This window comes from Acomys minous (genome assembly GCF_964271855.1).
Source record: "Acomys minous genome assembly, chromosome: 2".
Taxonomy (NCBI): domain Eukaryota; kingdom Metazoa; phylum Chordata; class Mammalia; order Rodentia; family Muridae; genus Acomys; species Acomys minous.
Window position 1 is genome coordinate 103672533 of NC_140484.1, and position 25436 is coordinate 103697968.

Here is a 25436-nt window from a genome sequence, read left to right on the forward strand (position 1 = left end):
CAAGATCTGACAACCCTCACACCAACGTACATAAAATTAAAATTAAATTTAAAAAATATTAAAAAAAAAAAGTCCTTAAGAGAGAGCCGGCCTTTTAGCATGAGCGTGGGTCCTCTCACTAAGCCCAGTGGTTGCCATGCCAACAGCAATTGTCTATTGAGTATGATGGTTAGCCTTCATTGTCAACATGACTGGACTCAGAATCATTAGAAGACTGGAGGGTTATACCTGAGTGTGTCTGGGAGGACATTTGCAGTGAGAAATAACTGGCATTTAAAGACTACACTGATCTGCCGCTGCCAGCCAACAGGATCGACCAGTACCTGAATATGGGGCATGAGGATTAAGAAATAAAATAGATGTAGGGAAAAGATATAGCAAAAGAGATAAGAAGAAGAAGAAGAAGAAAAAAAAGACTGGGAGGACTAATAGTAAATACTGTAGCCTTGAGTTTATTTCTCTCAGATCTTTTATACAGTATTCACCCATGTGAACCAGAAGATTCTTGGAACAGAAACAAAAGCTACCAATTACTTTAGTTTATCTATATGCTTAGACTTCTTTCATCTCAAGGCCAAAGAAGCACATCAAGCTCCACATCCTGACCTGGAATTAATAATAAACTTTCTTAACCAACACAAGTATCTTGCCAAGTCCTCAAGGTTGTATGAGAGTTTGCAAGCCAAAGTCGGAAGTTCTCTGGCCTGCTTCTTTTAAGCACTCCAAAAAATGGCTCCAGGCGCTGACTGTGTACCTGCGGTGCCTCTCCATGGGGATGCTCTGCTGAAATAAAAGAAGAGAGGGGAAGAACCTTGCTGAGGACCAGCGGTTCCCTTAGCCTCCTAACTGCTGTGACATAGCTTCCCTGCTCTGCCACACTTTCCTGTCATGACGGACTGAGCCCTCAGAAACCCTGAGCAAAGCTAACCTCTCCCTTAAGTTGTCTCTGTTGGGTATTTTGGTCAAAGTGACAAAAAGTTAAAGACTATATTGAGTCAGCACATGCCAGACAGACCTGCAGTGGATTATAGCACATGCCACACGCGACCTTTGCTTGAGCACAGCTCTTCATTCGAATGCTCTTACTTGCCTTGCTCCCCGTATCTTCTTTCCCATCCCCCTCATAAACGTAACTCAGCCACTCATTGGTTGTCACATGCCAGGCCCTCTTTGTCCTTTCATTAATTTCACAAATGTCTACTGTATGCCTAACGTTTTCCTAGTGTTGTGCCATGCCAGAGGCACATGAAAGGAAGACCACAGCCTCTGTCTCAGGGGGACTTATGGTTGGATTGGGATGACAGGAGGGCAGTCAAATAATGGCAGCCACTGTGAGGTCTGCGGCGGGTTCATTCAGTATCCATATACACGGCAAAAGGGAGGAAGGACAGCAACTAAAGCTCGGTTCCTGGGGGGGATGGGAGTTCAAGCTGCACTAGAAACAGTGCCAAGGAGTCATCCAGATGAGGAAGAGGACAGAAGCTTCCGGAACAGAAGTGGTGGATGGATAAGTGGCAAAGACCTGAAGGAGCACAGTCTCTGCTGAACCAGAAGGAACACTAGAGCAAAGGCTTTGGTGACACGGAGTGAGAAGCGAGCCGCACTGGATACAGAAGCTGGGCCCTGCGATGCACTCACTGTTCAGAGAGAGTCTTGGCCTTCTCTTGAAGGCACTGGAGGGCTTCTTATGACTGTGAGAAGGAAAAGGCCACTGGCAGGTTTGAATCAGAAGAATGCTCACTCCCGTGGCTATTCATTGCCTGGATGAGAAATGAATAAAAGTAGAAGTGGCCAGGCTAGGGGGATGCTTGCAGCAATCTTGGAAAGGAAGTGTGAAGGACTGAGCTCGGTAAGGCAGAGGCAGTAGAAATGCTGGGCTCCTTTGAAGGAAATATAGAAATGCAGGCTGGTGGAACCGGCTTAGGGAAGGAGCATAGGAGAGAGAGATTTGGGTGAGATGGAGGGACGTGTGGACTCTGACTTCGACTCTGTCTGCCTCGGTGTCTGGGGCCATAGCTCTGCCTTTCCTTCATGACGGCTGTGAGCGAGCCTGTGTTCACTCGTTGTGTACCTGATCTCTATTCTGTGCCTGTTGTGTGTCAGTGTGGTGGGGGGGTAAGTTCTGGGCCAGCTCCTCAACCAGGCCTTCTCAGGAGAATTAACACACCATGTACACAGGCATGTGTAAAGCATGAACTGCCCTCCTTCCTTGGTTCTGTGGTTCCAGGAAGGCTGCCTAGGATCTGATACCGGACGGGATGGAGCTCAAGGGTGACAGGTTGTAGATAAGCCAGAGCCGTTGACCGTGACGTGTGTTAAGGGGGAGAACAGAGTGGGGCTATCTAGGGTAGGAAGGGTGTCAGGAGGGTGTGGCCGGTGAGCTGAGGACTAAGGCAGGAAAGAAGAAGTAGGTGGAGGAACAGAGCCCCAGGGAGAGGAGCCAGCACGTGGAGAGCCTCAGGGTAGGCTTGAGTGTGCCATGGCCGTAGTGAAGAGGAAGAGCCACGGCTGAGATGACACATGGCTAGAGAAGCAATCACTTCAGTTAGGACCACCTACAAGACCTTAACATTTCATCGGGGTCCACCTGGCGTAACTTGCTTTGAAAAATACCCATTTCTGTGTAACTTTTAATATTAAAATGAGTTCAGACTTACAGAAAAATTATGACTCATCAGTTGTTAGCATTTGTTTTATAAATTTATTCATCTGTTTATTGTGCCACTGAGGCACATCCCAGTGTTTTCACTTGGATCTCTTGTTTCATTCTGTCTCACTCTTTCTTTCCCCTCACTATCATTATTTTCTCAGATATCAGAGAAGAGGTTATAGATATTATAAATAATATTTAAAATATTATATATAATATATAAGTACATATTACATATAGAAGATGAAACCAATAGTTGTGTAATAATGTCACAGAATATGTTTTTTAAAAAAAAACAGATTCGTGGATAGGTATGAGCCCACACTGAGTCTAGATGCAGTATCTCTTCAGACTCTTTCCGTGTGCTGCAGGCTCCTTAGCCATCTTTGTCTTTCCTGTTCTTGATATTTTGAACCATATATTCCAACTGTGTTGTAGAATATGTCTTTCCTTGAGTCTGTATTGTGTTTCCCATGGGCAGGCCTTCACATCTCAGGGCAATCAAGATAATGCCCCATAGACATGCCCATAGGCCACACTCCTAGGTGAATCTGTCTTCTGTCAGGTCAGCAATCAGCGCCAACCATCAGCATTGCTGGCAGCTGGCCCTCGCCAAGTAGTCTCTCCATGGAGCTACTTAGGCTTGCTTACAGCCTAGTGCTTGGTCCGGGTTAGTTTGCTAAGGCTGTCATAACTAAACGCCACAGGCTGAGGGACTTAAACAGCAGGGTGTTTCCCTGCAGTTAGAAGTCCAAGCCTGGCTTTATTCTGGGGCCTCTTTCCTTGGCTTGCTGATGGCTGTGCTCTTTGTGTCCTCACATGGTCATTGTACACTAGGAGGCCTGGGTCTCTTCCTCTTCTGAAAGTCATGTTGGACTAGGGCTTGTCCTGGAGGCCCCATTTTATCTTATGATTTATTTTTTAATATTTGTGTGTGTGTCCCTGGAGAGCAGAAGAGGGCATCGAGTTTCCTGGAGCTGTAGTTACTAGCGGCTGTGAGCCACTCAACTTGAGTGGCCTGTCAACCACATATTTCAGGCCCTGTGTAAGAACAGAAAGCACTTTCAACCACAGAGCCATCTCCCTAACTCCAAGGACCCCGTTTTGACTTAGTTTGAGTCATGGAGCACACCTTTAATCCCAGCACTCAGACAGAGGCAGGCAGATCTCTGTAAGTTCGAAGCTAGCCAGGTCTACAGAGCCAGTTCAAGGACAGCCAAGGCTATGCAGAGACACCCTGTCTTGAAAACAAATCTGTTCAGGTTCTAAGAGTGACACCAGGAAGAAACAGAGTGGAAGCTACTAACTCCTGAAGGTGTGGGCCTAGAATCTGGCATCGCCTTAATTCCTCCAGGACTGGTTGGCCAGGCAGTCATAAAGCTCAGGCTCACAGAGAAGGAAGTGTAAGCCCCATCTCCACCAAAAGACGTGAGACAAAGTTTAGAGCTTTGCTTAACAGCATCTAGGCTTGCTTTGGATGTCTGGCTGCCCTCGTGGACCTGGTGCTGGGGAACCACGGCTCCCGCTTTGTCCTGATCCTGACTACAAATGTGCTCCTCACTATTGGCGGCCAGCCTGGGCTACATACCCAGGTGAAAGGGCAGCTTGAGAATGAATCCCAGTCTCCAGAGAAGAAACAAAACAAAGGTTCTTTCTCTTCTGGCTTCCTGCCTGTCAGGCTTACTGACATTCTCTTTGCTAACGTCACAGGAGACTGTGCTACTTCTTCATTTCTGTGGCGAAAGCAACCTAAAGGGAAGAGAGTCTGGGGGTCACAACTTGAGAGCGCACACCATCATGGCCACAGGAGCATAGAGCAGTTGATCATGCTGCGTCCAGTCAGGAAGAAAAGAGAACTGAGAGGTGAATGCTGGCGTTGTGCTTACTGTATCCTTTGGGTTCGGTCTAGAACCACAGCCCATGCCTGAGTTCAGAGTGCATCTTCACACCCAAGTTCAGCGTCTCTGGAAACTCCCCCACTAAGCCGTTCCCAGAGGTGTGCCTCCTGGGTGGTTCTAGACCCTGCCAAAGTGACAGAATTAATGACCCCCAGCTGCAAAGGAGTTCCAAGTAGAGAGCTAAAGGGTGTTGTTTGACAACCGCTACCGCTTTCCCACTTGCTGGAGCTGGGCCTGCAGGAGCTGTTCACTGAAGGTTAGCTAAAAAAAACCTAGCAGGAGACCCAATGTATGTTCTAACCTGACTAATTTTTCTTGATCCCACATTTTCCACTATTAAACTGTCTTTACTTCTTAAATGAATTATTGTTCACTTCATCCAGCCAGAGGAACACTCTACCGCCCCCTCCACTACCCTCCCTACCCCGACAGATCGTTGTTTGATTCTCTGACCCACCCCAGTTGCTCATCCCGAAGTGACCACTCAGTAAATACTTCCTGGGTGGATTTACATACAAGTAGGGCCTTGTGACTCTTAGGTTCTACTCTGCCTACCTGGTAAACTTGTCTTCTTTTTCCGACAGTACAAACAGGCCATCCAGGAGCTGGTGCGCTGTGTGGCATTAACGAGAATTTGCTATGGCGACTCCCATTGGAAGCTAGCAGAGGCTTATGTTAATCTGTCTCAAGGCTATCTCCAGCTGAAAGGTGAGCTCCTCAGGCCGCTGGCTGCCGGCTTCCTGGTCTCCCTCTTCCCCAGTTGATTCACACCAGACGGGTCAGGTTTTCGTGGCTCTCCTTCCTAAGTACTAAGAAGCAATTTCCTTTTGGGAAGAGTCAAAAGTTCTGTAACATATAGGTGCCAGCAGGAAGAAAGGAAGAGTGTGAGGTGGGTTTTTAATGCTCTTATTAGAGTTCTTACAGGATAATCTGTTGGATCAAAAGGTGTAGGAAAGAAGCCAAGACCTGGACTGGAGGCTTAAGGTGGATCCATTTATAGTTTTGTTTGTTTGTTTTTGTGTGTGTGTGTGTGTGTTTGTGTGTGTGTGTGTGTGAGAGAGAGAGAGAGAGAGAGAGAGAGAGAGAGAGACAGAGAGAGACAGAGAGAGACAGAGAGAGACAGAGAGAGACAGAGACAAAGACAGAGACAGAGACAGAGACAGAGTCACATTTTAAAAAATTTATTCATCTTTATTTTGTGTGCATTGGTATTTTGCCTGTATGTCTGTTTGTGTGAAGGTGTCAGATCTTGGAGTTACAGTTGTGAGCTGCTATGTGAGTGCTGGGATTTGAACCCTGGTCTTCTGGAAGAGTAGTTGGTGCCCCCAACTGCTGAGCCATCTCTCCAGCCCCTAGAGTCACTCTTGAGTGCAAGTAGCCAGTAAATCAAAGGCTAACCCACGCTGGCTGTAGTTTGTACAACTTAAAAATCCAAGGTGAAACTTGCTTTAGACAGACATGGCTGGTGTTCCAACTATGTGGCCAGGCTTCTCTGCCTTTCTCTTTTGACATCACTTGGTTCTGTGTGTGTTGGCATTAGCTCGATTTTACCCTAAGCTTTGTCCATAAGACTACCAGCAACTTTACGTTTCCTTGCTAAGAATGGCCAAGAGAAAAAGAATATCCCACCACCAAAACATCCCAGGATCTTGGAGGCACTGCATTCAGACCACACAGAAGTGAAGGTATCCCTGGCTTTTGGTTCTCCTGTGTACTGGGAAAGATGCTGATGTTGAGCAACTTAGGATGTACAGGTAGGGATGGATGCAGGAAGGTTAAAAAAAAAAAAGCCAACACCCATGATGGGCTTGACTTGTCCTTGCTGACTCTGCTGACGCACACAAGCTGTATCATAGCACCCCTCCACACTCAGTCACCAGCTGAAGGACAGTGGTAGCATGGTGGTGACATAGATCTCCCAGGGTCCAGTGAGTGGCATTACAACTGGCGTGCACTACAAGACCAGACCATTCCTACCTGTTAGTCAAAGGCCGTCTGAGCCGGGGGTGGGGGGCGGGTGAGGGGTTGTAACAGCTCACAGCAAAGTCCCATTGCTGATATGTCGCCAATCCGAGGCTCCGAGCCAGGGATGGAATGCTAGTAGCAGTGTCCTGCCGTCTGGGGTCTCAAGTCCTACCTTCCTTCTGCAGCCCACCCTCTTCTGCGTGGAGCTTCCTCTCTCAGTTTAAAGTCAAAGCAGTGTTCACTATTCAGAAGGTCTCACTGAGGGTCAGCCACCGTGCTAGCTGCCATGCAAACCCTACTCAGACTTCAGGCGTGCCTGTGAAGGAGGCCACTCTTAGTAACGCCTTCACAGTCAAGGCAGCTGAGGCCAGTTCCTTAGTGAGTGAGGGAACAGAGGAGTCATGCTGGGCACTTACTTCACAGCCAGTGTTCTTGAAACTGAACCTGTGCTGTCTCCGGTAGATTAAGTTCAAGTTCAAAGGGAGGGAGGCCGTAACTGGGAACCTAGTCCATCGCTATAGGTGGCTCATACAGACAGCTAACACTAACAAATTCCTGACAGCTTGGTCACACAGAATTCTATAAGAGTTCCCACACCAGGAACACAAGCTTGCTTCTCTCCGTTACAAAGTCTATTATTGTTTCTGTTTTATAGACACAGGAATGGAATTAACTTCGTATTTTGACAGCTTTTGCGGAGAACTGGGATACAATTAAATGGAATTCACAACCTAGGGCTGGAGACGTGTGCACACGAGTGGAAGGGGGTGTGAGCGTGGGGGCGGAGGGTGGGAGTGTGTGAGGAGGGTGCAAAGCATAGACTTCCTAGCTGGTGTTTCTCAGTGTCACCCCGCCCACGGATTACCCAACCCCTAGAAGAACGCCGGGGCACAGGGGGAAATGCGTTCTCAGTAATAACGATTATTACCCTGTCTCACGCTAGTCTGCTGCTGTACAGGAACAGGAGATGATCCCACAGCAGCCCATTACCCCCTCAGGGCTGTGCTTATGGAAGCATTCATAGAGACTTGATTTGTGGTACGCTGAAGAAACTCTAACACTATGATTGTAAACGGGTGAGCAGGAGATTCAAAGTTCCTAGTATTCCATTTCGAGTGCCGTCGCTCAGCCAGATTATAACGCGTCCATGTCTTACTTCCTACCCAGAATGCTTTAGTCCTTGCATTCCATTTGTGTTTTGATAATTATTTATATTTTACATCTGATACTGGTGATGCTTCAAAGCTGTTCAGTTCCAGCTCGTTCTGCTTATTTTACTTCGAAAAAGGCCATTTGGAGAACTGTTTTCCATCTTGAATACTTGTTATAAAACAATTCCCTGGTTGTTATGCTATTTTCTACTTCTCAGCTCTACGTCTGTGTGCTCCTTGGGCAGCATGTGGCCACCTTGCCAGGCTTCCTGGCCGTAGAGACTCATGTTCCTGTCCAGCTGTGATTAAAGAGAAGCTGACACTTCTTTTTCTCTGTCCATAGGGTTGTCACTGCAAGCAAGGCAACATGCAGAAAAAGCCAAAGAGATCCTGGCCAACTCCATTGAGAGTCCCTATCACGACAATACAGATTTCTTCAAGTGTTCCATAGAGCTTTTCTACACCATGGGGAGAGCGCTGCTTGACCTTCAGAAGTATCCTTTCCTCCCCAAGTGAAAGCACTCCTGCTGCAATCCCTACAGCCAGTGCTCAAAGCCAAACAGGAAGTTGCTGGGTGACTCAGGGGGTCAGGGGTGGGGGTGGGGGGGCGGGCAATAGCAAGTATCACATGAGCCAAGAAAGTCCAGGGCATGGGTGCCCAGATTCTAGAACTAGGCAGGAGTTTTCCTGAACGTATTTCAGGTTTAAAGACGCCTCAGAGAATCTGGTGAAAGCAGAGAGACTTTCTAAGGAGATGCTGCAGTGTGGAAACATGATAAAAGAAGAGTGGCTGGAAATCCAAGCTCGGATCAAGTTGTCCTTCGCACAGTAAGTCTCCAGTTGAGAACTTGTATGCATGGTGACTGGGGCCTCTTAGACTGTGTCCATGGCTTTCCCAAGGCCATTGTATGTATAGTAAGGAGGAGCAACACTGTCACATCAGAGGAGCCCCAACCAAGACAAACACCAGTGGCACTTGTCACTTGATGTGGAGTACACTCATATCCCCAGCCCCCACCCTCTACCACACGGTCGCAGAGATCCTCCGGCCATTCCCCTCACTTACTTCTGCCTGCTCTGCTCTTCCCTGCTCCCTCCTTCTCCTTCCCCTTCCCTCCCTCCCCTCCTCTTCCCTCCCCCCTCCCCTCCCCTCCCACAGCATTATTGCCAACCAGCCCAGGAAGCTTCCCTGACGTAGAAGAAGAGTTTTTCTGAGGTTCCACCCCTGGGAGGGGACACTACAAGCTCACTGAGCACTGACCCATTGCTATGCACAGCTACACTGCCTCTTGCAGGACAAATGGCAGTCCTGTCTTACCCGCGGCCACAACAATATTTGGCACTGTAACTCTTTCTAACTTGCTGCCCTGAGGGATGAACCGTGCTACCAGCTACTTTAAAATCCCATCTACTTCCCTTACTGAATTAGTAGAATGCCTCTGCATTTGGGACTCTCCTGGTAACTTCTATCTTACTCTTCTCTTGGCGTTCACTGTGCTTTTCATGCGAGTAATTGAGATTTTCTTATATGTTATGCATATGAAGTATGTGTTGCATATATTTTCTTATATCCGTTGCCCTTTATTATCTATGGTGTTCTTCATAACATAGAAATTCTTCATTTTGCTAGAGTTCATTCATTCATTGTTTTCTTTTGATTTATATAAGCCTTGGGGTTTTGTTTAGAAAATATTTCTCACTCAAACATCAGAGAGTCTCCATAATTTCCCTCTACCTTATATCTTTCAAGATTAAAAGAAAAAAAAGTGTGTATACACACACACACACACACACACACACACACACACGGATTTGTGCAGTGCCTGAGGATGCTAGAAGTGGGAATCAGATCTCTGGCACTGGTGGTTGTGATCCACCTGATATGGATGCTGGGAATGAAGCTGGGGTCCTCTGCAGGAGTGGTACCTGCTGTTAAATGGCAAAGCACCCTTCCACCTCTACCTCATGTTTTTACTGTGAAATTGTCACTCATTCTTAGTATTTCACATCTAAGCTTAGAAACTTCTCTTTGGTCCAGAGTTTATCCAAATTGAAGGGTTTTCTTCTGCGGGATGTATGTGCCTTTCCAAGCTGTTCCAGCATTGACTGATTTTCCAACTGGGGCATCAGGGGTGGAAGTGCGTCTGCCCAAGTGCCCGTGAGACTGGTGCGTATTCTTTTGTGAGCCACTCCACCCTTAACGCTTATGAAGGTTCCCAATTGCTCAGAAGAAACTGGGCTTTGTATGTTTGATGACCTAATGAGTCTCAATATAATACAGATTATATTGGGTTTATTGGTTTCTGATATTCAAATGTACATCTTAATTTGGAGGAGGGTGGATCGAGACAGGGTCTCTCTGTGTAGACCTGGCTGTCCTAGAACTCATTCTGTAGACCAGGCTGACCTCGAACTCAGAGATCTGCCAGCCTCTGCCTCCCAAGTAGTGGCATTACGCCACCCCGTCAGACACACCTTAAATTTTTGTCAGGTTGGTATATTAGTATTTAAATGAATGCATTTAGACCCCCCCCCAAGTATAATCTGTGTCCGTCTACGCTGTGTGGTTTGCCCTTGTGACGTATGTTGTTTGCTGGAGGGGAGGAGACTCAGCGCGGCATTTCTCCTTACCAGTCCGTTCTTGCAGTCACGGTCTGCCTCTTTGTCTCTGTCCTGGCCTTGTTTGCATTGCTGTGATGAAGATCCCTGACCACAAGCGACAAGGGAGGGCCTATCAGCTCATTACAGGTTCCAGTCTGTTAGATGGAAGTCAAGGCAGAAACTCAAAATGTCAAATCCACAGTCGAGAGCAGAGAGATGGCGATGTACCAGACGCCCGGAACACACTGAAGTGTTCAGTTTCACCAGTGGTCAGGGAAATGGTAGCCCAAATAGTAAGATAATGCGTTCCACGGTCCCACTAAAAGGCCTAAACCTTAGTGCCAAGTGTTGGCAAGGATGCCCCTCCCTTGTAGCTGCTTGGATCTGTCTGATAGGACTCTTTAGAAAACCGTTTGGCATCATGTCCTAAATCTGAACATCTTCATACTCGTTGACCCAACAATGTCACCGTAGTATATGCTGATCAGCAATCTTTGCATGTTTGTTCACGAGAATATACATGCAAGCATGCTCCCAGCCTCCTTATTCAGTAGCCAAGAACTAAGAGAAGCCCAGGGCTCCTCAAAAGGAGCCTACAAATCTGTCATCTGTTCACATAAAAAGGCAACTGTCAAGCTGCTTGCTACATAACATCATGTTGACTCCCGCAAATGCAGTATTCAGTGAAAGAAGGCAGACCCCAAATATTCAAACCGTCTGGTTCCATTCACAGAACTGGAGGGGAGTGACCACTTGTGGTGACCGGGTGGGCTAACCCACCCCGAATCTCTTCCTCCCGGAAGCAGATGCTTTTCTTTTCCTCTGTGAACGAGGCACATGGATCTGAGGCCCCGGCTCTGATAGCAGTTGCATCTGTTGAGACTTGACTAATGTGTCAGTTCTTAGTGTTGAGCACTGTTGCTACAAAACACTCAAGTGGCCTCTGCCAGAATCTGGCGCCACCTTAAAGAGTGCTTGCCAAATAGCAATACCAAACCTTGACAGCAGGTGGCGAGCTTTGTCCACATCTGTGTCAAATAACCCACAAGAATGTAAAGTTCCAGTTAAACGTTCAACTCTGCGGAGATGCTTTTGGACATAATAGAGTTGTTTTCGGTGTTGCCAGATCCTTCTGTTCTGATCCTTCTCTCTGACATTTTCCATAGAACTCGGAGGTTTAAAATGTGTGCTTTTCATTTAATCTCTTTACTTTGTGTTCTCATGGAAATACAACTATTTTGTCCAAACAGACAAAAGAAACAAGGCTTTGGTTTGGGACATGTCTGTAATTACACTTGAACTGTGTGGCATTTTTCCTTCGTGAGTCTTGGAGATGGAAGGCCAGGGGAAGGCAGCCTTTGGGTTTCTGCCCCTCTTAAAAGGACATCTTTTAGTGTGTCCTCTCCTCCTGCTTCTCCTTTTATGGTGCCCACCGGACTGGCCTGCCACAGATGGTTAGGGCTGCGGAGTGACTCATGCCCAGGCTTCCACCCCTGCAGGAGGCCCAGAGCGTCTTCCCTCCATGTCCCGTGCCCTCCTCTGTCACAAAGTGACCATTGCAAAGCCACCAGCAAAGATGAGAAAACTTTCCCTCAGTGTTCAGCTTTGTGTTCTGTCCTGGGAACTTGCACATCGATCCCAGAGGTGTCTAGTTATCTTTATATACAGGGGTGAATACTCATGCTCATGCACACGCATGCACACGCGCACACACACACACACAGGCATTCATGCATGTTTTAAATAGCAAGGTGCCATTGCTGGTGGTGATATACCGATGGTCTGTTGCTGCTCCAGAGCATGTGATCTGTCCCCAGTTTTCTCTGTGACCCTGTGACATCACGTTTGGAGCCTTCCCCAGCTTTCCTCTTGAGCACAGCTGAACTAGCCCTGGAGCGAGCAAACACTTTTTTTCCCCCTCGAGCGTCGAGAGGACCACCTGCCAAGTGTTTCTAAGCAGCGTGACATGGTGCGGTGAACACTGTGGGCTGTGAGTCAGTGCTTGGGGTTCAAGTCAGGGTTCATTCAGACCCCCCACAGGCAGACTGTGGGCAAACCCCTGCTTCCTGGGTGTGTCACTCTCCTCACTAGCCAGGAGCCCTCAGAACATAGCCGTGAGGATTAAGTGAGCACTGGACTGAAGTATCCGAGCACACGGTAGTCCTTCAGAAAGAGGAGGACAGGAAAAGGGAGAGGAGGAGAGAGGAGGAGAGCAGAGAAAGGACGGGAGAGTAAAAGCCACATCAGCTGCCAATTACTCATCACCTTCTGTGGCAGGCTCCACCCTCGGTCCTACTACAAGGTGGATACTCTTGTATTAGGCTGGAAAACAGCATGGGGAAATAAGTAGTCGGTCAAAGCTACTTGAGTGCTCCCTCCCTCCCTCCCTCTCTCTCTCTCCCTCTCTCTCTCTCTCTCTCTCTCTCTCTCTCTCTCTCTGTGTGTGTGTGTATGTGTGTGTCTGTCTGTCTCTCTCTCTGTCTCTGTGTGTGTGTCTCTGTGTGTGTATGTCTCTGTCTCTCACTCTCTGTCTCTCTCTGTGTCTCTCTCCCTCTGTCTCTCTTTCTGTCTGTGTGTGTGTGTGTGTCTGTCTGTCTGTCTGTCTGTCTGTCTGTCTCTCTCCCCCCTCTCTGTGTCTCTCTGTCTCTCTCTCTCTCTGCCCCCGTCTCTCCCTCTCTTTCCCTCCCTCTCCTTCCCCTCTTTCTTTCTTTCTTTCTTTCTTTCTTTCTCTCTGTTTTTTTCTTTTGAGACAGGGTCTCACTATGTAGCTCTGGTTGTCCTGGAACTCACTATGTAGAGCAGTCTGGCCAGGAACTCCTGAGTTACAGGCGTGCAGCACCACTCCCAGCCTAGAGCCTGCCCTTTCCCATCAGTGCCCAGGGTGCTGAGCACAGTGCGAAGGCTTCCACTAACGCAGTGTTCACTAACCGCACAGCTTCACCATGTGTGGAGAGAGGCACAGATATAGGTCTTTTCAAGTGTTGACTTTTGGAAATCCCACTTGTCCTCGTTGGAGATTGGTCTCTCATCATAGCGTCATCCTCAGCTGTGTGCGTCCCCAAACAATCCTTCCCGCTTCCTGACAACAACGCAGTGTTCTCACCAAACTCCAGAACATGCAAGAGGAGACTCTGAGGCCTTAGTGACAGTAGAGGGGACTGCTTTGTTTAGTGTACATAGGGCGAGTCTGCATCCCCACGTGACATGCTTTGTGGAATGTCTGGGATTATGTTTCCATTCAGTAAAATATGTCATGGTGTAAGTCATGAACCCGCCAAACATACTGTCACATTCTGTTGTTCAGAATTCTCTGTCTCTTCATCCGCCTGGTGTTTCCTCAAGCTACCAAACACACCACAGGCACACTAGGTGATAAATGCTCAAACATCCCCACAGCGGATAGAAAGGGATAGGAGGAAACCCCGCTGCCCGCAGGTTACCCGGGAGGAAACGGAGGCAAGCTCTCCTGAAACTGCCTGACGCGTAAGGGAATTAGAGATAGAGGAAAGATTAGTAGGTCCTCGATATGACACTCTTTCAATTCCCCTTTTATTAACTGTTTTGTGACTCCTGAGTGAGTGTGTCTTCCATTTGCCTTTTCTGTTGTATGTGCTGTACCCTCCTAGAATTTCAGGAGGCTGTGTGCGTTGTATCAGTGTGATAGCCCCACTTCTGCCTGGGTTGTGACAAGACTCGGTACTAGCGGTAACCATCCACTTTGTGGGGAGACAGAAAATGCTTCTTTCTGACACACTGTCCAACAGAGTGTTGTCCTTGTTTCTTTAATGGATTATTTGAAGCACATGAAACTGTAGATGTTACCCAAATTCTCATGTGCATATGACCAACCTCACAAAATAGAAAAAAAAATTCTTATAAGGAGAAACCTGTCAGGCATTTTTACCATCCAGTTTTCTTCCGCGGTTTATAGAAAATTACCATAGTAAGCTGAGCAGTTTTTGTTTGTTTGTTTTTAAAGATTGATTGATTGATTGATTGATTGATTGATTGACTTTACAGTGTTCTGCCTGCATGTGAGCTTGCATGCCAAAAGAGGGCACCAGATCTCAGTATAGGTGGCTGTGAGCCACCATGTGGTTGCTGGGAATTGAACTCAGGACCTTTGCAGGAACAGACAGGGCTCTTAACCACTGAGTCATCTCTCCAACCTGCTGAGCAGTTTTTCATTCCTTTACTGTGTATATCTGAAAAAAAAATATATATATTATTCTTATAATAATGTCCTGGTTTCTTAGTTCCGTTGGGTTTGTAAAATGTCCTGGCTCATTTGCACACTATTTTCAATCACGTTGAGCTGATCTTTCCAATATCTCAGGTGCTGGAATTAGAGGTGTGTGCCATCACATCTGGCATATTGTCTTCCTATGGAGCTGTTTACATTAAAAATTAATTCCGTAGACATTCTTTATGTTTCTAGTACCCTAATTTGCTTGTTACAGGTATGGTACACGCATAGGCTGCAGGCCGCCCCTTCCGTCTTCCTTGAGCTATACTGGGCCCAGGAGTTGTACTTGGAACTGCTTTATTATTACTTGTGTGGGTGGCGAGGACTCAGACCCAGGGCCTCTCAAGTGCTGGGCAGCTGCTACCGCTGAGCTGCACCCCAGTGCTAGGAGTTTCAGTTTTTACTGTGCCCAATTAGCCTGCCTTTTCTGTTCTAACCTGTGTCTCGTAGAAGAAGCGCTTCCTTCCTTGAAGGTGCAAGGTTACTATTCTTGTGTTTTCTCTCAGACAGATCAAAACCGTGCTCCATAAACTTAGGCCTATAGTTTATGTGGAGCTTTTGTGTACATGGCTTGAGGGCTCTTGTTTCACAGAGTTATAAATTATGTTCGCCTATCTTTTCTTACTTTTGATGACAAACATGTTTTATTCTTGTAACAATGTCCTGAGTTTTTAGTTCAGTTGGGTTTGTAAGATCTCCTGGCTCATTTGCACACTATTCTATTTTCAGTCACGTTGAGCTGATCTTCCCAGTCTTGCTGTCTTTCTGTTGCTTGTGATGAGAAGGAATCTAGAGCTAAGCCCGTTTCTCCACAAGGACAGCCTGAGGCCACTGCCTGTGGCTCATGGAGAGCAGGAGCGAAAGTACAGGATCTGACTGTGTCTGGCGGGCTTCAGGGGAGCTGTCCATGCCCCCCACAACCTGACTGGACAGGCTCAGATGAGGAAATCTCAGAAGTCTGTCCTTTCCCGCGCTCTGTACACGTGGGTACTCCAACTAAGGGTGGACTTTCTGCTCCTGTGCAGAGCTTGCACCGACGCTCCGCCCTCAGCCTGTACTGTTTTCCATAGCATTTTCTCTGAGGGACACGAATTAGAAGGATGGTCTCTCAGCACTGGAAAGTGTCATGGCTTTTTCTAAACTCAGGTAATATGCTGCTGGTAGGTCACTGCAAGCTGGCTGTGGTGAGCATCATTACAAACCTGTCTCAAGAATAAAGAAGTGCTAGCTGAGTTAATGCGGGCGTTCCTTGTCCCTGTCTTGTTCATTTTCTCACTCGTAAGCTTTGCTTTGGGCGTCCTTTGAAGGCGTTTGCATTTCTCTATTCTGCCCCCGTGACTTCCACAGCAGCCTCAGAAGCAGAGGACGTCCGCTTCCTTCCTTGGCAGACTCAGTCGTTTCTGATCGTAAGAAACAAAAAACAGTGGTGATGTCTTTCCCCTTTTCTCAGATGTCAGTGGCCTCACCTGAGTTCTTTAGGCAAATTGGATATAAACGAATCTAAAGTCACGTAGGAAGTGTGTGATATTTTTCTACATTTTAAGTGAGAAATCAAAAAAAATGTAGACTGTGAAGACGTACGTATTTTGGGCTTTTTGGGTTATATGATCATTGTGACAGCTACTCAGATTTGCCACTGTCGTCCCAAAGCTATGATGTGCAAATAAACCTTTATTCACAAGTGAGCAGACTTGGTCCTCCCACCAGAGTTTGCTGACCCTCATTTTTTAAAATTCCAGCCTCATCTACCAAGAATCTAATTATTTGACTAAGTGATTTCATAAAAACTATATTTAGACCCTATTTCCATGACCGAGAGTCTGTGGGGTTTTTCTGAAAAAGGGAGATATGGTATGGAAAGGTAATGATCACACACATTAGAAGCTCATCAGGAGTGCAAAGGTCAAGCTAGGCTGGGTTGCCTGGTGATCTCCTCTCCCCACAAATCAGAATTGCTCTGATCTCCAACCTTGCTTGTTCCAAGCGTGTTTCTATCCTTAACCTCTCCCTATGTCTAGGCTTCTTTCCAATTATAGACAACATCCAGGCTCATAAGCCGTTCAGTCCAGATTTCTGGTGTGTATGCACACACACACACACACACACACACACACACACACACACACACACACACACACACGTTCACGAAAGCCAGTGTTCTCCCAGGCCAGAAAAGGGTGTCAAATCCCCTGGAACTGAACTGTGAACAACCCAGAATGAGCATTTGGAACTGAACTCTATTCCTCTGAAAGAGCATCTAGTGATCCTAACCACTGAGCCACCCCACCCACTCTATCTGACCGCTGACATTGAGACCACAGATGTGAAAAGTGTCTTACGATCTATCAGTCAGCTCCTCTGTAGAGCAAACACAGAAGTGAGAACTGCCTAGCAGCTGAGTAGGAATAGTCCTGCTCCGTGGTGTGTGTTGGCCCACGGCCATGGAGCGGAAGCACCTTTTACACCGAGGCTGCCACGTGGAGAGCGGCATGGAAGGGAGGAATGTCTTTCCTTAAGAACTTTGGACCTAACATTATTCTATGAGGAAACTATCAACTAGTCTTAAGGCTTTGCAGGCTGACATTGTGAGCGTCAGTTATTATGCTTGCTAAACAATTGCTAGGGACTCTTTGTTTAATATGAGAGGTTATCGTCCTAAGAAACTAAGACTTTCCCCATTGTTACCTTTACTTCTGATGTTAAGCTGACTTTTTTTTTTTTTTGAGAGCTAACACATAAAAGAGATTTTGGGAAATTTAGAAAATCATAAACAAGAATAGTAAGCCAGCCACTCACAATTCAGTTGCGCAGACGGTGCACTCACTAACATGTTTGTGACCTCTCTGTGTGTATTTGTGCCCATATAGATCAGCTATAAAAATTTCACATGCAGCAGCTGATGAACAAAATAGCTTTAAAGCCTACCGTTTTACAAAAGAACATAAAATTTTATGTGAGGGAGGTAATAAAAAGTTCAGCATCAGCTTTAATGGCTCTTTGGCATTCTACCGTATAGATATTCCTACTGTAATCTCCGTGGACAGTTCCTTCACGCTGAGTTTGAAGTGCTCTGTACTTTTCTATTGTTGTTGTTGTTGTTGTTGTTATAGCACAACTGAGGCAAACATTCTTGTATGTTTCTCACTGTTATGTCCAAGTATCTCCTGAAGATAAATTTCTGTGATATCAGCAGGGTTAATGTGTGTCTCTCCATTTTTGTGTATAATCTTGGTACTGAGGAGTTTTTATTCAATTACTATCTCCTCAAAATTAATGAGAATATTCCGGGGGGCAGAAGCAGGCAGATTTCTGTGAGTCCAAGGTCAGCCTGGTCTACAGAGTTTCAGAACAGCCAGGACTACCCAGAGAAACCCTGTCTCGAGGAAATAAAAAAAAAAAAAAAAAAAAGGAATTTTAAGGCAGGTGTGGTGACTCACACCTTTAATCCTAGCACTTGGGAGGCAGAGGCAGGAGGATCTCTATAAGTTTGAGGCCAGCTTGGTCTACAAAGAAAGTCCAGCACAGCCAAGGATATGTGGTATATGCACATATGTGTTTGGTATATGCACGTGCATGGGTGTGGTGTGTGCACATGTTTGTGTGGTGTGTGTGTGTGTGTGTGTGTGTGTGTGTGTGTGTGTGTGTGTGTAGCTGTAATCACATGCTGGTGTGGGTGTTATAGGGGGATGTTGGATGTCCTGCTCTGTCACTCTCTGGGTCCCCAGTAACTTTCTGTTTCTGCCTCGTCGCGCTGGGCTTAGGGGTGTGCACAGCTGTATTTGGCTTTTTACTTCGATACTGGAATCCAAACCCAAGCCCTCATGCTTGCAGAGCAGGTGGTCTTACCCACTGAGCATCCCTCCATCCATACTGGACAACACCTCAACAGAGTCCTGACTGTCCTGGAACTCCCCACGTAGACCAGGCTGGCCTTGAACTCACAGAAATCCTCTTGCCTCTGCCTCCCTAGTGCTGGAATTAAAGGCATATGCCACCATGCCTAGCACCATGTTGGACAACTTCTAAACAGATCAGTTACAGAATCTCAGCATCCGTACTTCTTTAAACGGAAACCCCTACATAGCTCTTCTCTGTGCCGAGAGACTCTACTAAATACTTTTGTGAACGAATTGATTTAATATTTATAATGATCCAGTGAAACAGGCACTATTATTATTCTTAATTTGTAGGTGAGGAAGCTGATTATAGGTGATTGAAAGATTGAACTTCATAAATCTGGCAAATGGAGAGCCGGCTCTTAAGCCCCCCTGGTCTTCAGGCTCCAGAACAGAGCCTCCTCACCAGCACGCCCTGCTTCCTTCTCGAGGGAAAGCTTAGCTTGCAAGCAAACAAGCCTCAGTACCAGGGTCAGGGAGACTAGATTTTCAATGTTGGCTCATTTAAAAATAAAAATGTTGCAAGACTGTGTTTGATAGGTACAGTTAACATTATCAACTCTGTGTAAAGGAGATTGCTGTCAATCATACGAATGAACCGCAGCCAATCAGCTTTTGTCTTTTTTTCTTTCTTTTTTTTCTAACTTTAGGGTATATCAAGGCCAGAAAAGACCAAAAGAAGCTTTGCCCTGCTATCAAAAGGCTTTGGAATATACTGAGATCATCAGAGACGAAAACAGTATTGAGTGTGTACCCATATTAAGGGAACTGGCAGGCGTGGAACAAGCCTTGGGACTCTACGATGCAGCCATCAACCATTTCTCACGGGTAAGGTGCAATATATTGGCCCCCAAAGCTGTGCTGGGCCAATGCTTCTCTAAACACTGGAACCGGAACAGCTCTGAAATGCTGGCCCTGTCATCTGCTGAAGAGAATTAGAACACTTGGTCACTATTCAGCAAAGATTTTTGTGTTAGAAAGTTAAGTAGGTGTGTGCTGGACCCCAGTCCTTGCTGCTAATGAAAATAGCCTGAAACTCTCTGTTTCTCACATTACACATACCACTCAAGTGCGATTCCAGGAGTTTGTTTATATTTATTAAATTATTTAGAATGTGTGCTGCTAAACTGATTAGTATTTTTTTAAAAAAAGAAACTTAAAAAATTATGTGTCCCTCTGTCTCTCTGTGTGCATATACTCATGTGTATGGGTGCCCTCAGTAGCCAGAGACATCAGACCCCCTAGAGCTGGAGTTATGAGTAGTGAGGAGCCACCGGACACGGCTGTGGGGACCAAACTCAGGTCCTCTGCAAGAGCAATATGCTCTGGTAACTGCTAAGCCATCTCCAGCCCCAGGACTACGCCTTTTATTTACCCTCTAAATTCTTTGTCTGAAGACCTTTCAACGTGTACTAGGAGGTGTTTTTCTACGCTGTCATTATGAGATTCCTCAGCATGTGTGTCATTCGGAGTCCTCCAAATAACATAGAATATGCACAATCACTACAAATAGATTGTGTAGCAGCGGGTGGGGGCGGGGAGGGGAGAGTTTGAAGAAACTGGTTTTCAGGCTTGGAGCACTAGCAAGTGCAGAAGGGCTGGAAATGGGACAGGGTTGCTCTGCCGCCTTCTTCTGGGAAACTACAGCAAGTTTGCTCTTCAGGCCAGCTGATTGCCTGAGGTCCGTTCATTTGACTGACCATCATCTTTACTTAAAGTTGACTGTGTTAATTGTACCTATGAGATATTGTCCAGCAACATCTGGACTGGTGTTGGAGTAAACAACCAGGCACCAGAGCCACAGCGATGCCACCCGGCTAAGCACCACAGGGAGCCAGACAGCTTTGCATCACACCATCTGCTCCAAGCACCTTTTTACGTTTTTTTTTTCCCCCTGGCAATCTAAAATCTATTCTAACCCATTCCTGTTATTTTAAATGAGATAATAATGACATGGTACTAAGAATACATCATAACCGGTGCCTCTTAAATTTTGTCTGACAATTTATACTCCCACTCACAGTGTGTTGGAGGGTCTCAATCTCTCCCTGTATCCAGATCATCTCTTTTAGTCATTAATACTACTGTGTAACATATTGTTTCCAGCTTATAGATAAGAAAGATGAGAATTAGAAAGGCTGAGTGATGTACTCAGAAATACATAATCCGAAAAGCCATCATTCAGAGCAAAGCCTGATACTGAAGTAGACTTGGGATGTGTGTGTGTGTGTGTGTGTGTGTGTGTAGCACGGAAGGGAGCAAACCACTTTGGGGGGGCTACTGAAATAGCACAAGCAGAGCATAAGGTGGGTTTGATGTAGGATGAAGATACTGAGGACCAAGAAAAGCAGATGATTTGAGACAGCCTTGGGAGGCAGCGTAGATAGGACTTAGAAACCAGACCTGGTGGGACAGGAGGAGAGCCAAAGCAGAATCTCAGATTTCTGGGAGTACAGACCACTGAGGGGATTGCTTGTACTGTTTCTGGGGGGCGGGGATGGTAGAGAGAGCTAGGCTGCAGGTCGGATGATGAGTCTGTGATGCCTGTGAGGCAGAAGAGTGCAAGCGACAGCCAGGTAGTTGGAGATTTGGGACTAGAGCTAAGGGCCACATCCACCTGGGCTCCGTGGTTGTCCTAGGAGAGGGTGGTTTCTAAAGTACTGGAAGGCGAGGAGGTCTAGCACAAAAGGACCTTCATAAAAGGAGAGACAAAGATTGGCCACTCAGGTATAATGTCATGCCTAGGGCCATAGGGCCATGAAAATGAACGTCCTAGTTAGGAGTGTGAGCTCGCTCCTGCCAGCAGTTGGAGCTTTTGAGGCATGAGACTATTGGTCTAAAAGGATCTCTCCGTGGGAATTAGATGAAAGGATATAAGCAGAGGAATGGCCTGTAGGGGACCTCAGCAGCCTAGGTATGGGGGGAAGGTGGCCGGGATTCAGGAGGCCTGTGGAAATGGGCAGATGTGTACAGACTGGAGAGCTGTGAGCAGTAGGAATGAAGGAGGGGCTGTGAGTGGCAGGTGCCTGCGGGTGAGCAAAAGCGAGAGCATTGAGTCTCACCAGGTCCCGGCTTAGTTCACTGTGTGGTGTGTGGCATCATTTACTGACTGTAGGAACTCTGGTTGGTGTGTGGTTTTCTTTGTGTTTGTACCAATAATTCTGGATATCCTTGCGTAAAAGTTATTCGCTTCAGTCAGCTCCCAGAAGAAAAGCTGCTAAGAGGAAGGCTATGAATATTTTATAATCTCGATTTCATATTGACATCCTGCCAAAGATTTGGTTTTGATTTATTGTTTGTTGTTTTGATTTTATTAGAGTGGTGTTTTAGGACCAGTGATGGCCCTGCATTATCACATTCTCCGAACCCACTCCCACAGTCTGCACCAGGGTTGACTCTTGCTGCTTCTCGTCCCGTGGGTCTCATAGATGTGTCCACCAGGGTAGATACGTGCAGAATAGCCTAACTGCCCTATCAGTCCTCTCTGCCCGTCTGTTTCTTCCTTCCTCTGGGAACCATTGATCACTAGAGTTTTTGCCTCTTCCAGAACGACACTTAGTTGGAATCATATAGTTTATGTCCAGACTGGCTTCTTCCACTTTCCAACACACATTTATGTTTCCTCTGTGTGTTTTCATGGGTTAAAGACACTTTTCATTTTAACATTGCCTATCTTATTTACCCATTGACCTACCAAAGGACCTCTTACTTAAGCCATCTTTCTGTATAATGTTGCCGTAAATCCCTGCAGGTTGTTGTAAGGCCATATGTTCCACAGTCTTGGGTACATTCTGGATCGTAGAGTTTTGTATGAAAGCCACCGTGCTTTCAGAGAGCAGCTGCATGCTTTTATGTTCCTGCCAGCCATGGTGAGACTTTGTGTTCCTCTGCATCCTCTCAGAACTCAGAAACGCCGAAAGCAGGAACATGGAGGGAGGGGCTGTATTTCCCCCTTAATGCATTCTCTTTATTACGTGAGAAGATAAATTAGCTTCATGGTAGCACAAGCCAGATCTCTTTGAAATACTTGCTACCTGCAACCACACACATGTAACTTTACACACAAATTAGCATGCAATGCCCTAAAATTAAGTCAAGATGCAGACTGCTCTGGTACTTTATAGTTCCTTTTGGACCTTTACAAGCTCTCCAATAATGGATGTACCAAGGAACCAAAATGACCTTTGGAGATGTCATTGTGCTGTGTGTAGCTGCACTAATAGGTACTGCTGCTGATATGATACGGATGTTTTTCACTTTTGCCATCCATTATCTTCTTTGGAGAGGTGTTTATTAAGGCCTTTGCTATCTTTTAAATCAGATTTTCTTGCTGTTGAGTTTTAAGAGGTCCTTCTATATTTTGAGTAAGTCTTTATCAGAAGTATCTTTGGCAAACATCCTCCCAGATTTGTCATCTCCTGGCATTGTCTTTATCAGGGAAGAATTTGTCTTTAATTGAATTTTTCCCTTTGTGTGTTTATGTATGTAGATGCACAATGCCGTGGTACATGGGTAAAGGTCAGAGGACAGCTTGCTGGAGTCTGGTCTCCTCTACAATGCTGGCTCTGGAGATGAACTCTGAGTCTCAGCCTTGGTGGCAAGCATTCTTACCCACTGAGCTCTCTCACTGGCTCAGAAAATTACAGTTTTAATGATATCCAACTTACCAGTTACTCAATGTTTTGTATATTATCTAAAAAGTTATTATAAACCCAAGATCATTGAGAGTCTCCACAGCTTTTTTTTTTTCCTTCCCTGTGCCCCCAGCTTTTTTTTTTTTTCAAGACAAAATTTCTCTGTATAACCACCCTGGCTGTCCTGGAACTTGCTTTGTACACCAGGCTGGCCTTGAACTCTGAGAGACCCGCCTGCCTCTGCCTCCCAAGTGCCACCTGATTTTCCTGTAGTTTAGTGCTTTACTTGTAGGTCTTTGATCCATTTCAAGTTAATTTTGTGAAGTGTGAGATCCGTGCTAGGTTCATGTTATTTCATCTGAATATTCACTGACCCCAGCAGTATATGTAGGAACGGCTGTCTGACCTCCATTATGTTGCCTTTGGGCTTTCAACACAGATTAATATCCATGTGAGCCTAACTCTGAACATTGTGTTCTGATCCACTGACCTATTGCCCCATCAGGGAGTCTAGGCCCCACTTTTCATTTTGTTAGAGTTGGGTTCACTGTTTTCAGTCCTTTTTTTTTTTTTCTCATATAAACTCTAGAATCACCTGTCGGTCACCATAAAATAACCCATTTACATTTGGTTAGGATTATGCTCAGTCTCTAGAATTGATGTTTCAGCAGCACTGCATCCTGCTGTCTGCGAACACAAAGCGTCTCTGTGTGGTTCTTTCAACAACTTTCGCTTATCGATGCTGTAGTTTTATATAGTTTTGTCACATGGAGTTTCACTTGTTTCATTAGATTTCAGTTTGGGATCTGATTTCAAATCAAATTTTATTAAATATTTCACTTTGTAGTGATGGTAGTGCAAGCGGTGTTGCTTTTAATTTCAGATTCCCGTTTGTTGTCGGATGTATAGCAACAGCCAGCTGTTATCTTGCTGTGAGTGCCTCTTGGGCCCAGGAGTTTTGAAACAAAGGACTTCTTTCAGAATTTCAATGTATCCTCTGCAAATATGGACAGTTTATTTCTTCATCCCCAATCTGTCTATTTGCCCTTCACTTCACTGCTGTCCCATTGGACTCTTCAGGACTCAGCGTTTGCAAAGCAGTGATGAGGGACAGCCTTGCTGCTGATCTCCGGAGACAGCTAGGGGTTTTTCACCACTGAGAATGACATCAGCTGTTACAAAGTTTCCTCCTTTCCCACTTTTATGAGAATTTTCTTTTTAATCATGAATAGGCATTAGATTCTGTTGGATGCTTTTTCACATGCATTGATATGATCTTAAGATTTTTCTTCTTTATCTTATATATTCCTTAGAGTATATAAGTTGCTTTTCAAATGCTATTCCTTAAACCTTTATGACTAAATCTATGTCTACCCTTAAAGCTTTAATTTTTCCTTTGTTTGCCAATGCCTATAACGCAAAAGAAATATATCAAGTGATACTATGTTCAGATTAATTCATAAAGGGCCACAACTCAACAAAACACACTAGGATGAAAGCGGCTTCTGCAAGACCCAGTATTGCCAACGTGCATACAAAGACTTGAGGTCAGTGTAGAGAGGCCTTCCCAGGCCACCCTCCAGAGTGTACTAGTCTATCCCTAGAGGTGCTGGATTTTCCTAGAAAAGGCATGTGTGCTTAAAGAAAATCCAGGCATGTTAGTTAAAACTGAAGAGTTACATTGTTTTACAGTGTGGTAGATATGGCATCCTGGATTTTTCTGTGGGAGGCAAACCCAGCAGTCTGTGAGGCACTAGAGCTAGGTAGGCCACAGTACAGAACCTACACTGAGAAATGCACATGTCTAAGAGCATGTATCAGAAAAGGAATTATATGTGACTCACAGATGAAGCCCTTTCCAGAATGTCAGGGTTTCTCACTTTCAGGAGACCTCAGCACTATGTGATGGGAACTGACCTAGCTAAGTGCCTCTTGTTTGTGAGCCCATATTCCCCATTTATAATCCTCTGCTGTACCTGTTTTCCCTGCCTACATATATTGGCATACATATAAACATACATAGCTATCTGCATATGCCCAAAGGGATAATTGCATGCTTTAGAGGAGCCAGGGAGATGGCTCAGCAGGTAAAGCCCCTGCCGCCAAGCAAGAAGACCTGAGGTCAGTCCCTGGAACTCACATGGCGGAAGGAGAGAACCCATCTCCACAATTTGTCCTCTGACCCCCACATGTAGGTCATTGTATCTGCATGTCCATACACTTATACAGACATGCACGCAAGCTGTATCAAAGTATAATAAAAATTTAAAGCATTTGGAAATTTTCATGCCCCTGTATTCCCAGATAGTTCAGTGTGTGTTCTGTAAGGACAAGGATATTGGCAACGCAGTTATGAAGCGCAGGAATTTTCTGTTGGCACAGGGCACATTCCACT

At 45.9% G+C, this 25436-nt stretch overlaps 1 protein-coding gene across 8 annotated transcripts in view; it reads left to right on the top strand.

The window, feature by feature from the left end:
• The window catches only part of TTC23 (tetratricopeptide repeat domain 23), a 91307-nt gene that overhangs the window by 17346 nt on the left and 48525 nt on the right, over positions 1-25436 (top strand). For all 8 annotated transcript variants that reach the window (XM_084801260.1, XM_084801261.1, XM_084801257.1 and 5 more), the window contains exons 3-6: positions 5133-5256; positions 8008-8158; positions 8367-8492; positions 19058-19235. In XM_084801260.1, the coding sequence (XP_084657386.1) occupies positions 5133-5256; positions 8008-8158; positions 8367-8492; positions 19058-19235 (579 nt within the window). The remainder of the gene's footprint in view (positions 1-5132; positions 5257-8007; positions 8159-8366; positions 8493-19057; positions 19236-25436) is intronic.